Here is a 13,697-nt window from a genome sequence, read left to right on the forward strand (position 1 = left end):
GGTATGTGTTTGAAGATATATGTTAAGGTATTACATATTCTTTTGATAGTTTTCATTAGGTTGTGATGGTTTTTATGTTGGTCTTTCATATCAGTATTGACCATTAGGAGATTTGATATTTTTAATTAATAATATTGTGGTAGAAAACATTTTATTTCTATTTATATATATATATATATATATATATATATAACTGGCGTACCCGTACCCTGGTTTTTCAAAAAATGTCGTACCCGGTACCGTACCCGTATCCGTATCCATGCAACATAGTATTTTCTCAATCCCAATTGACAGATTTGATTATTTAGCGTGTGATTCTAACAGTAAAACATTTGAATTCGAGATTCTAGATTTAAATGATAATATTGAAATAAAGAGGTGTGGGGTCATTCCAGTATATGCTTCTCAAGATCAACAACAGACTATTCCAACAGGTACGCAATTTATGAAACTTCATCTGTATTCCCTTTTTTTTTTTATAGGCATCTGGATTCCCTCTTAATATACAGTCTCTTTTTTTTTAGAGTTCAATTTATAATCTCCTTCTTTTTTTAAGGTTTACTATAGATTTTAAAATGAAAATGGAAAACTTTGGGTCTTTTCTCATAAGTTAAATCTAGTATATTGGTTTGTGAGTTTATGTAAAAAATTCTTTTTATTTTGTAAGAATGTAAAAAAAATTCAAACTAATTTAATCATTTTTTGGTAGATTAATTTAATCATTTTGGGATACTTAATTGTAGCCATTACATAAATTATATAAGAGACTAAATATACTAGAAAACTAAAATATTGAAAAGACAAAATTACACATCACCTATAGACACTAGATTGACCGAAAATGCATTTTTCTTTTGGTATTTTCTTAACAAATTTGCAGAGCTATTGAAAAAAAGGCTTTACTCCACTGATTTTCTTTTAGTTGACTTTACGAGTAATGTTTTTTTTTTTAACTCGACTTTACGAGTAATGTTTAATAAATTTAAATAGTAGAATTGAGAGGAAATTTATCACTGAAATTGAAGTAAATGAATGAAAAGTTAGAATTAATATCGCGTAATAGTGCACCGGCCCATATGTCTTCACCAAAATTTTATATTTACTTTTAGAAGTGTAAATTTAATTTAAGGGTAATGTGGGAATTAAAACTTTTTTTTAAAATATTGGGTGTATACTTTAACGATATCAGGGTGTGCAAAAATCAATCCCAATAGAAATAGCTCGCATATATATTTTAAAATTAAAGTGATTTAACTTGAATTTTTCCTACAATTATTTAGATAACTCTGAATGAAATATATTTGCACCATGCGTTCAGTGAAAGTAAAACAAAAAATTTACACTACTATATCTAAATATCTAGGGTTGTCTATCATGAAAAAGATTGGGTGAGAGGATTATTACTTTATTAGAAACATCAAAAGCAAAAATTACTTATGCACACAAACATATTATTAGTATAATCTCTCAGAAGTATTTTTTTTGAAAGGTCTCTCTCTCTCTCTGAAGTAACTTTTGAGCAATAGGTGTCAAGAAGTGAAAATAAACAATTATTGATTAGTTTTTCTATTTTGTTTAACAGATCAATGTGGTTGTAAGAGAAAAACACCAAGTTTCAACAAAGACGAAAGTTCAAGACCTGAAAAGCATGTAAGTGACTAATCTATATATTTATTAGTACTTTTCTTGTCTCATATTATAATTCATATTTTTCAAAAAAAGTTATCCTAAAGGGTTAATGCTCAAATTAGTACATGTGTTTGTAAGCGAATTTGGTTTTAATTTAGTTCCTCTGACGAAAAAGACGTTTAGTGGCGGTCAAGAACCGCCAGTAATCGTATAAATAACCGCCACTAAATGTCATTTTTTTGTTAGAGAGACTAAAATCAAACTTGCTTACAAACTTAGGGCCTAATTTTATCATTAACTCTCCTAAAATATAAAGCCACTTTCCAATATTTATGAAGCATTAATTACTTTTTTTTTTCATGTTTACCTTTATATTTAATATGAAATAGATAATGTAATTTTAAAAAGTTTTTAAGTTGGATAGCGAAATTCATGGCTATCTAGGAAAGCCAAAAAAAAAATTACAAAGTTATTGCGAGTAACTATTTTTCTTTTTTTTGAACTCAAACTATTTTTCTTAGCCTTAGAGAATTAAGTAAATAAGACTTGTAAATTGGGATGGAGGGAGTATTACTATCATTACATCTTCATTCCTTATTAACTGACCATTTAGAAGAAAAAATTAGAAGAAAAAATTGTTATTATTTATCTGTCGATTTAAAACTTCAATAGAACATTAATCGATGTATTTTCAAATAATGCTTTATGAGAAAAATAAATGAGGAGAAACAAAGTACAATTTTTTTTTTATGGAAGAAACAAAGTACAATTTAAATGATACAATAGAAAAATAAATTATACGGAGTAGTATTTAACTAAGTTCCTTTTTTGTTTTCTTGTATTTACTGCGTTATATATGTTAAATTAAATTAAGTTGAACATATGTTCAGACTTTGCTTGATTACTCTTTTTCAATTTATTTGTCCTTTTTAACATTCCATGTATTATCAGGTTGTACGCTTTGACATCGATTTAAATCAGACATTTGAAGTGTCAGAAGTCTCTGGGCGTGAAATGCAATTTGAACATATAATTTCTGAGTTTGGGGAACAAGAAAAAATGAATTGGTTGAGGCTATAGATAAACTGAAAAGAGACTTGGATTATTATGATGCTGAAAGTTGCAACCTAAAGAGATTCAGGTTTCGCAGTGGTTGCCAGAATGCAAGACTATCATCAGAGCCTTGTAGCCCATAACCATAAGTTTCGATGGTCAACATATGTATATCTTGATATCACACCTTTCTGGGTTGACAATGTATTTGATGTTTGATGTTGATTTGGAACTCTCGTTGTAATTTATCAGCTTGTTTAAGTTCACATTGATTGAACTTTCCATTTTGCTAAACCACCAATTTTGTCCTCACATTTTCTTAAAATATTTGTCTTCTAACCGAGATAGTTCAGAGACAATCGTGAGATGTGGAGATAATTTAGAGGCTAATGTATGTGATGGTGTTCAAAAATTTATTTTTTTATCAAAATTTTGTATAAAGATTAAGTTGAAAATAAATGTCAAATCGACGACAAAATTAGTGGTTTAATTACTCAATTTTATGATTTCCCTTGAGCATGTTTTATTTTTACTTTTTTGTGTTTGCAACTGGGTTGTACTCTCAAACTAAAGAAATTGACAAATTAGATAGTACTCTTTTGGAAGTATTTAACTTTTATTGAAGATTTTAAGAGATTAAAGTTCAAATTACTTATTTGTAAAAGACTAAAAGGCAAAGATACTTATCATTGAGAAATGGTTTATATTTTCTGAAGTTCATTTTACTAAGGGGAGAAAACTAAAAACGAAGAAAAACTCACCTTCCCATTTGGGTATTTATTGATACTAACTAGAAACTGAACTCAACCTCCATATTCTAAAGAAGTTCTGTCACTGGTAAGAATCATTTTTATTAAAAGATCCATAAACCTAAGAAAACTACATACTTATGTAATTGCCAAGGCACTGGTCACAATACATTTTTCTTTCTGAATCTCATAATTCAAGTTTCTCCGAGATGCTTATCAGAAAAAAGATAAACATGAAATAATCACTCACCAATTGACAGTTTCAAGGCTACTAGAGAAAAAGGGCAGTGATCTTAGACATGTTAAATGGGGTTTCAATATTTTTTGAGGTTTGTAGTCAACCCGAATCCAAATGGAAACAGAGGATCATAATGTTTGTCACCAACATTCATTGGGAGCTGATCAACTCTCTTGAACCATGTTCTTGCCAGCTTGCCAGTAAATTTATAGTCACCAAAAAGAAGGTCAGCAACACCTTGACCTTCAGTTCCAGGAAGCCATGCAGCTACAAGTGCATCAATTTTGGGTAGATATGGTTGAATCACAACGGGGCGGCCAGTGATGAGAACAACTACACACTGAATAGACCCACATACGTTGCTGATGGTGCTTGGACCTGGCTCAGGTAGAGTTAGATTCAAACTGTCACCAAATGTTTCAGCATAAGGGTTCTCTCCCACAATAACTATGGCATAGGAAAATTTGTTCGACTTAACAAAGTTGGCATCGGGGTTTTCATTGTAGACAACTTCAGCAGCAGGATCAACTGTTTGTTTTACAGCATCAAGGATTGTTGTACCTGTTAGCAAAATGGAGTACTATCAGATAGTCTGGAATATCACTAGAGGAAACTACGACCAAATATCTCTCAAGTGGTGACACAATATGAGTGAAAGTTTCTTGTGTAAGCCCTAGCTTGACTAAGACAAACTAAGATTTAAAATGTAATTACTACGCAACAATGATTGTAACCAAGGATATTATTATAAGATTTTAGAGTAATTACTAATTACTACATAATTAAAAGAAAGGGAACAGATAGAGAAGAAGTCTAAAGAGGTTAGAGAATGTTAGGAATAGTTAGACAAGTTACTTAGAAAGGGTATTGACTTACCTGTTGTAAGATCATTGCCACCAAGCCCCTGCCAGGTAATTGTCCATCCTCCACATTGATAACCCAAATTGTCAGCATGACTTCCGGCCACCAATATTTTTGCCGCTTTCTTGGGAAGGGGAAGCAATGGCTTCTGAGAAGATTTACCATTCTTTAGCAACACTAGGGATTTCCGTACAGCTTCCCTTGCTAACTCTCTATGTTCCTGTTTAAGACAATATATAACTAATTAAGGAAAAAAAAATTCATTTGAAAGAATAGCATAAAGTATCAAGCATATGTTCAAATGACGTCCTTAAGAAAATGTACCTTGCTACCCAGTTGGTTCACCAGGCTTAGATCAGCAAGTGGACTTTCAAATAGACCCATGGTAAATTTTACTCTTAAGATTCTTGCCACAGCATCATCAATCCTGCTCATGGGGATAATATTGTTCTTTACTTGATAGGTTAGCTCATCAATGAACTCAGTGAAGTTATAGGGAACCATAATCTGTCAATAATGCAAATGCCAAATAAAAAGTTAATGCATAATATTAAACTCTAGTCTATCAAAAAATTATATTTCTTCTTTAACTCCTAATAAATGAAAATAATATTTACCATATCAATTCCAGCACTAACACCAGCTTGAACAGAATACGAATAGTTAGCATGAGGAGGAGAGGTAATCCGGTCAATACCCTGCCAATCTGATATGACAAAACCCTGACAGATGGGAGAAAAAATATGAAGCTCTTTACATCTGTTTTTGTTTTCCTGATGTAGTCAGATAATTTTTACACTAGAAGACTAAATAGACAAATTTTATTACCCTGAACCGCAGTTTGTTCTTGAGGTAACCGGTGACAAGATCTTTATTAGCATGCATCTTCTTCCCATTCCAGCTAGTGTAGGAAACCATTACTGTTGAAACACCCTTGATAATAGAGTCAAAGTATGCTGGCATGTGAATTCCAAGCAACCCATTGTAACTGATCACAGTATTGTTCTCATTGATACCCTTGGTTGTGCCACCATCTCCCACATAATGCTTGGCACAAGCTGCAACCTTGTTCCTGGGTCAAAGAAATTAAAATAAGAGACATTTTTATCTTAGGTCTGTATTGCAATACCAAGTGTAAGGAATGCCAAGATTGTGTCTGCAGATAGATTAACAAATTTGAGATGACATCCGATATGAAACTTTGTCATAAAAAAAAACGACATCAGAGAAGCAGAAGTCTAAGCAAATGATATCTGAACTCTTAGACAAAGTGATCGATTACAACAAAAATATCTACATATACAACCTTTATCAGAATTGAGAGAGCAAGCTGTTACATCATTTTATGTATTATGTATGATATGCAGGTGACATTCATGCTTTATGGCCAAATCGTAATAAATCATAAGATTTTTTGGATACATGGAAATCATATCTTTATAGCATTATTAGCATATAACTTGACATTTGGATGGTCCCAGCCATTTGAATGCAAAAACTTGTGAATCCTACTATCTATAGTCTATACGGTTACGACAACCCAAATGTCTAGGACCCTTCAAATGGTTAATGACCATCCAAAAGTAGCTTATGGGTTCACAACCTTTTCTACATTTTTCTTTACCTTAATTTTTTTAACCTATTTTTTAGAATGCAATTTATGTTCTGTAATTAATCGATGCTTTGATTGATAGGAGAATCTATGTCCACAGTAAGAACTACCCCATCAAACCAAGATATCAATGTAATGTCCAGAATGAAACTGATCACTGTCATAATACTCATACAGAAATTTCAAGTATTGATAATGTAATATTTGCTTGTAGGAATGCAGGGAAACTTTTAACTGGAAACAGGCAAAATAATAAAGAAGAACAAGATGAAAGGCTTTTAAGAAAACGTATAAGGACAATATGTTGTTTCCACCAAGAAACTTAAAATATGAAAGTTTAAAAGGATTTGAGATATATTTTCTGTTTTGAAAAAAATGTATTTTCTAACAGTTAAACTAGCCCTTCAAGGAAGAGCATTAACCTTACAAGACTAACAAAATTTATCTGCAATATTGAGCTACAACCAAAAATCTTACTTTCCAGCAACAAAGGGAACCCCCTTCTTGGAATTTCCAGGGAGATCTCCTTGCAAACCAGGTATAATTTCAGTCATAATTCGAACAATCTTAGGGTCCTCACTGTAGCTTTCATAGCAACGTCCCCACCTTGGATCTCTGCAGACCTGTAGATGTAAAGTCCATCAACATATCAGATTTACAAGACTTGAACAATGTCATATATGCTCTGAACAACAGAACACATTAAATGCTACTTAATTACCGCAATACATGGAGCAAAGACATATGGAATTCCAGTAGCCCTAACTTCAAGAGCAGTAGCTTCTCCAATCTTTTTTATAAGCACTGGATCCCTAATGAACAGTAGATTCCATTACATTAAAATCCAAAAAAAAGATATATAACATAACACAACATCCATTTTAAGATTCCAAAATCACTATGGAAATGCATTGAATGATTGAGTTTGGGGTTTACCAAAGATGTTCAAATATAGCTTCAACAGTATTCACTTCATTATGATTTGGAAAAACCAGATCATTCCAATTACAAATTATCAACTATGACTTCATGAATTCTCACATTTTATTTTCTATAATATTAATCATTTCATGACTACTCAAATTTCTGCATTTACATAAACTTGCCTGGTAACTCCCAGCCCAACATTGTGAGGAAAAACAGTAGCATTGTAGACATTATTATGGCCATGAACTGCATCAATCCCATAAATCATCGGAATCCCAAGGCGAGTGGATAAAGATGCACTTTGCATCTGATTCACCATTTTCACCCAGGTCTCAGCAGATGCCTTTGGAGCTGGAACACTCCCTCCCCCACTCAGCACACTCCCTGCACATCAACAATAAGTTGCATATGCATTTTCAAAAAAAAAAAAAAAACAATAAGTTGCATATCAATCATCTCAACCCATCACATCAAAAAATTACAAAAAAAGAAACACAAAGCACTAGATTTGATGAGTGATTTACTTACCAATGAAGTACTTCTTCATGGCATCAGGAGTAGCAACACTCCTTTCAACCTGTGTCATTTGACCAATCTTTTCCTCTAGAGTCATCCTTTTCATCAAATCTTTGATTCTTCTATTCAGAGCAACCTTAGGGTCTTTGTACTTCAAGTATTCAGCTGCTTCAGAAAATGAAACCAGCAAGCACAGTAGCAGCAGAACACCACCCGCAATGTGAATCAAAGATCTCCCCATTTCAAGGGCTCAGCACACAAATCCACAAGCAATCTGCAGAAATTTCAAAACCCCATTTCAGCTTGTGGATCAAACAGTAGTACAATCACAATGTAGCATTTAAAGCAAGTAATGGAAACACACACACACAAACACAAACACAAACAAAAGACATAGAGATTTGAACAAGAATGCCATGAATCAGTGTGAGCAGTGTTAACATGACAATGGCATGAATCAAACGAGAAAACAAACCATGAATGCAAATCAAAAGCTAAAGAAACAGAGAAAAATAAACTGAAATGCTCAAAAAAGGAAGAAGCTTTCTACCTCAGAAGAGGAATTGGAGACAAGAAGGCACATAAAAATCGAAACTTGAGTGGAATGGAGTTGAGTTAATGGAAGAGGAAGAGGGAGATGATAAATACAGAAAGGAGAGAGAAAGACACGGAGAGAGAGAAGGTGACACTGGTCCCACGTTCTATTATTGTATTATGCTAAACATTTGATGTATTAAGATTTAGGCTAAAATGCATTTTGTGCCCCTGATGTTTCAGGGGCGTGCAAATGATACCCCTCTTCTAATTTTGTCAACGTTTGTACCCTCCATGAAACAAAAGAGTGTAGTGTTTACCCTTCCGTCAATTCAACGTTAGTAAACTAACGGAGGGGCTGACGTGGCTTTTTTTTTTCTTTTTTCTGGCATGCCACGTGGATAATAGTAAAACAAATGGAAAAAAGAGATGGGGGGGATTTGAACTCGGGACCTAGAAGTAGCAAAACACCAATTTAACCAGTTGAGCTACATACATAATTAATATATGTTGTACGAAAATTAAATTTATATCATCTCCTTCATCATCATCCATTTTATATCCTCTTCTCCTTCCTCCTCCTTCTCCATCACAACACACACAGACTCTTTACATTCCTCACCTGGAATGTCACTCCAGTCTTCTTCTTCTCTTTACATTCCTCACAAGCAACATGCTGCGATTCTACACCGATGACACTCCCGGCCTGAAGATCTCGCTGACGGTGGTGCCGCCTCTCCCCCTTTCGTTCTCTCTGGCCAGCCGCGAGCACCACCGCGCCTTCATCACCATCAAACGACCCTGAACGCGCCCCATGGCCACCACAACAGAGAAACTTTGAAACCCTAACCACCGCACCTTCAAGCTTCGATCTCCGGCGAACCCCTTAGCTTTTGGAGAAACAAATACTACCACTGAACTCCCCTCATCATCAGCTGCAAAACCCATAAAGAAATTCTCCATTCCAACAACCTCCGCCGTAAACCGCCGCCAGCCGCCGCCATCCACCGTCTTCTCCGGCCAACCCTCGCCGGAGGACTCACTGAGCTCAGAACCGTGGAGCTCTCCTTCCCCTCTTGTCAAATTGATAATCAATTTTTGGTAAGGAACTCTAATTTCTTCCAATTTTGGTTTGCCCCTTCCTAAACCCTAACTTTACTAGCTAATCATGTTTTAAAAGCCTAATTTATCATGTAGAAGGAGGAATGTAAAGAGTCTGTGTGTGTTGTGATGGAGAAGGAGGAGGAAGGAGAAGAGGATATAAAATTGATGATGATGAAGGAGATGATATAAATTTAATTTTCGTACAACATATATTAATTATGTATGTAGCTCAACTGGTTAAATGGGTGTTTTGCTACTTCTAGGTCCCGAGTTCAAATCCCCCTCATCTCTTTTTTCCATTTGTTTTACTATTATTCACGTGGCATGCCAGAAAAAAGAAAAAAAAAGCCACGTCAGCCCCTCCGTTAGTTTACTAACGTTGAACTGACGGAAGGGTAAACACTACACTCTTTTGTTTCATGGAGGGTACAAACGTTGACAAAATTAGAAGAGGGGTATCATTTGCACGCCCCTGAAACATCAGGGGCACAAAATGCATTTAAGCCTAAGATTTAATATCGGTTGTTAAGTGTGATAGACTCTCTTGTCAAGTTCACATTTTTGTAGATAGCCGGACATAGACGTTAAGTGTTTAGTATATGGTTTGGTTACTAGAGGCGATTAGTATTGAGAATAATTTGTTGAGAGAATTCTACTTGAAATATTCATTCGTCAGCGGGGGATTTGAGGCACGACTTCTTCATCCATAAGGTAGCATTGGACGCCGTCTGTTTGGAGAGCTCTATGGCAGGCTGCTACGCTTCTACGATGTCTGGAGTTGGCATGGCGAGCTGCGATGGGCATCATGACGATAAGCAAGCTTTGCGAGTGCAGGGAGTAAATGTTGACACAGTATATCCCTTTTGATGCAGTTGTACTGAGACGGTGATCCATGTTCTTTTGACCGGTTCGATGGTGTCGCGGGGGTGGTTTGATCTTCCACATGAATAGCCGAATTCTTAGATGTTAAAGGGTATTTAGTATATGATTTGAATTTCAATTACTCGGTGCTTAGTATAGAAAATAATTTGTTGAGAGAAATAATATACTTTTTTTTAAACTAGAAATAATATACTTAAAAAAATATGATTTATGAGTCTCGAGGTTATTAGTTTTATATCTACGGCCTATGAAGATATTTTGGTGCAACCAAAAAATATACTTTCTCTTTCCTAATTACTTATAAGACTATTTAGACTATAGAGGTGTATTACTCCAGTTTAAGAAAAAAATTTCATTAAATTTATTAAAATTTGCAATTCTAAAATTTTAATTTAAGTCATTAACTAATTGAACACTACACAATAAAATAAGAGAAAAGTAAATGTGAAAATTTGTGTCAATTTTTTAAAAAAAGTCAATACAATAATTCAATTTATTACGTATTTTTCTAATAATAAAGTTATGAAATTCTTATAATTAGGACCGATATAATAATTAAATTTAAAGTAATCATTTTTTCTTAAAAATGGTATGTAAAACTTAAAAGTAAATTTTAGAAAATAAAGATGGTTTGGATAAGATAAAGTGAAATTGTGAAATTGCTTTTAAGAATAAGATAACCGAAAAGTGAAAGTGAAATTTTAAAATGGATAATTTTATTACAAATAATGACGATTTCTGTACATATGACAAAAGGCTCCTGGTAGGATTTGAACCTTAGATTTGGAAAATTTTGTTCCTTGAACCTTACATATGACAATTGACAAAAGGCCGCTATCACTTTTCTATAAACATGAAATTCTATCAAAGTATCTAAAAAAATATTTTCCAGTGATTTATGCATCTTCATAAAATTGTGCGTTATTTTGCGGTGTGTTAAAAGTTAAAACCACAGCAAACACTGCCACATATTGTAAGGGGGCGTTTGTTTCAAGGTTTGAGATCACATTCCCGGGAATATTCCCAGGAATATGATTACCGGGTATGTTATTCCTGGGTAAATTTTATAAATGTGTTTGGTAAGTATTTTGTATTCCTGGGAACATTTTAAAATTTTCTTAATTTAAAAATTAAAAAAACTTAAAAATTGAGGTAATAATGATAAATTGTGGGAGAAGTGGGAAGTTACATTCATCTTTCCCATGGGAATGTAAGATTCCCAACCTTTTTCATGGGAATCAATATGAAGGAAATCATGGGAATTGTGGAAGTTATTTTATTCCCGGGAATGATTGATACCCAGGAATCATAGTTTCCAATCTTGTAACAAACACAGGAATGTTCATTCCCAACCTTCATATTCCCGGGAATCTCTTTCCAAATCTTGAAACAAACGCCTCCTAATTGTTTCTTTATTTTGGGGATTTTCAAAATCACCCCAAAACGTGTTTAATCAATTAATCTATCCTCAAGTTTAGCGACCGATAAAAATCACTGTCAAACACGTACGTCGGAAGTTTATCTGACAAATTCATATGTCATGACAACCTCATTATAAAATAATACCCAACACTTTTTTAATGTGTATTTAGAAAATCCAAATAAATCTACATCTAGGTGTAATTCACATCTAATTTAATAGAAGCAATAAATAGTTGTTTTTGAAAAAATGAATCCCCATCGTCTATAGAGATAGAATTTGAACCAAACATACACTTACTTAACAAGCAAATGTTTATGACCGTTTTTGTCTGCTTATTAATACTTGATCATGCTTCTTTTTTGGTCAACTATACTTAATCATACTTAAATAGCACTTACTCTTTTAACTAAAAATATCCCTTAATATTGTTCAAAAAAAATCCCTTAACAAAGACTCTTGACGCAAAAGAGTGCGGGACCAGTGGCTGCTACTCTCAACTTGCTTTTCTTTTTGGTACAAAGTTGATTTTCTCTCTTTGGCACCTCCCTCGTCCTCCACTTATATATTTTATAAAAACATATACATTTTATTATTTAACTTAAATTTTAATACTAACAAATACAAGAAAGATTACTTACCTTTTGTAGAATCCTTATAACATTTTCTCTTTCTTAAATTGTTTTATATTGTTTTCAAAAAAAAAATAGTATTATATTGACTTTGTTTATTAAGATTTGTATTGACTCTTTGACATTTTTATTTTATTTTCTGGACAACTGGGTTAGTGACTTAGTGGTGTTATCAAATTGTGATTGGTGATTGGTGTTATCAAATTGCTTGCATCTAACCCAAGACTCAACGGCACAATTTTGAGTTTTGACCCATTCTAAACCGACAAACACTTATCTACAAGGTACTCACGTTGTCACGTTGGACACTTTGCATCAGATTCAGAATAATAATGAAGAAAAAGAGAAACAGCTTTGAGGGAAGCGTATACGGCATTTTTTCAATCCAAAAAGAAGGCATAGCCCATGCGCATGCATTAGTCACCGGGAATCCGATCCCAAAGGAACAGAAAGCGATCTTTACATGATTAAAAAAGAAAAATAAGACTAATTATATCTATACATCCATATATATACTATACACATTTATGGTGACATTATTCAAAACCTAAAGAATAAATAAAGATTTACAATAGAAGAAAAACTATAACAATTGCCCATAAAAGTTACTAACGTTTAAATAAAAGTTCTTGACTTAAGTTATCATATTTCTTCTACCTTTCTTATCATTGGTATACGGTTATGGGCTCATGAGAAATTCCCTTGGTTTCACTCAATTCAAACATAAAATAAATAAGTTACTCCATCCGTTCCAAAATTGTTGTTTTTTAAGGTAATGCACATAGTTTAAGAGCTCATTAATTGATATAATATTTGACTAAAACACTCATATTTAAAGTTGAGTTATATAAAGAGAGAATGGTGATTATTGGTTAAGTGATTGGTGGACATTGTGATTGGTGAGAATTTGAGGTGATAGATGAGAGATACAATATTAAATAAGGGTATACTATCGTTTTTACCTCGTACGTTGCACGACGAATATGGATCTCATTATTTAGGCACGTATTAATGAATTAAGATATGAAAAAAATGAGCATTCAATCAAACAAAATCAATCACAATGAGTATCACACAACTTACAAAATTTGACAAAAACTTCATATATATATATATATATATATATATATATTTAATCTAAGTATTTCTAAAATTATGAAAATATACTTAAATTAGATGAAATTTTTTCCTTATACCAACATTTAATGCATTACAATTTGACAATTAAAAATGTAAGGAAAAGTAATAACTATTTTTCAAAAACTCAAAAGGATACATAAGGGTTTATACCTATAAGGAATGATGTATCAACGTCCTTATACATTATATCATAAAGTGGAACAAAGAGTACATAGTTAAGTTGATAGCCTTGTTAGGAACCAATCGTACAGATGTATGAATATCAAAGTTGATCTTGAATGGATGGGAGGTTGGCCGGAAATCACGACCGCTTTCACCAATCTCTGATCTTCTTTACTTATCTAATTTCAGGGTGTGAATATTAACATTACAATTTGACAATTAAAAATGTAAGGAAAAG

At 33.2% G+C, this 13,697-nt stretch overlaps 2 protein-coding genes across 2 annotated transcripts; one reads left to right on the forward strand and one right to left on the reverse strand.

The window, feature by feature from the left end:
* The first annotated feature begins 60 nt into the window (after positions 1-60).
* Positions 61-3,080, forward strand: LOC130722583 (uncharacterized). The gene is made up of 3 exons (XM_057573347.1): positions 61-434; positions 1,583-1,650; positions 2,581-3,080. Exons 1-3 carry the CDS (start codon positions 260-262, stop codon positions 2,707-2,709), a joined length of 372 nt encoding a protein of 123 aa, XP_057429330.1. The 5' UTR covers positions 61-259; the 3' UTR covers positions 2,710-3,080.
* Positions 3,081-3,495: 415 nt separating this feature from the next.
* Positions 3,496-8,293, reverse strand: LOC130723007 (uncharacterized). Its single transcript, XM_057573914.1, has 10 exons — positions 8,136-8,293; positions 7,598-7,859; positions 7,249-7,453; positions 6,864-6,954; positions 6,620-6,765; positions 5,359-5,602; positions 5,148-5,252; positions 4,855-5,037; positions 4,546-4,750; positions 3,496-4,230 (listed from the first exon to the last, which is right to left on the reverse strand). Exons 2-10 carry the CDS (start codon positions 7,824-7,826, stop codon positions 3,746-3,748), a joined length of 1,893 nt encoding a protein of 630 aa, XP_057429897.1. The 5' UTR covers positions 7,827-7,859; positions 8,136-8,293; the 3' UTR covers positions 3,496-3,745.
* Positions 8,294-13,697: the final 5,404 nt, after the last annotated feature.

Source organism: Lotus japonicus, chromosome 6 (genome assembly GCF_012489685.1).
Source record: "Lotus japonicus ecotype B-129 chromosome 6, LjGifu_v1.2".
Lineage (NCBI taxonomy): Eukaryota > Viridiplantae > Streptophyta > Magnoliopsida > Fabales > Fabaceae > Lotus > Lotus japonicus.

What these genes read in the sequence shown, in the direction of transcription:
- LOC130722583 (XM_057573347.1), top strand. Translation starts at nt 260, where the DNA reads ATGCAACATAGTATTTTCTCAATCCCAATTGACAGATTTGATTATTTA. An exon ending in ACAACAGACTATTCCAACAG is followed by an intron (nt 435 to 1,582) that starts GTACGCAATTTA and finishes TTTGTTTAACAG; the next exon opens with ATCAATGTGGTTGTAAGAGA. An exon ending in GTTCAAGACCTGAAAAGCAT is followed by an intron (nt 1,651 to 2,580) that starts GTAAGTGACTAA and finishes ATGTATTATCAG; the next exon opens with GTTGTACGCTTTGACATCGA.
- LOC130723007 (XM_057573914.1), bottom strand. Translation starts at nt 7,826, where the DNA reads ATGGGGAGATCTTTGATTCACATTGCGGGTGGTGTTCTGCTGCTACTG. An exon ending in CATGAAGAAGTACTTCATTG is followed by an intron (nt 7,454 to 7,597) that starts GTAAGTAAATCA and finishes GTTGATGTGCAG; the next exon opens with GGAGTGTGCTGAGTGGGGGA. An exon ending in TGGCAATGATCTTACAACAG is followed by an intron (nt 4,231 to 4,545) that starts GTAAGTCAATAC and finishes TTTTGCTAACAG; the next exon opens with GTACAACAATCCTTGATGCT.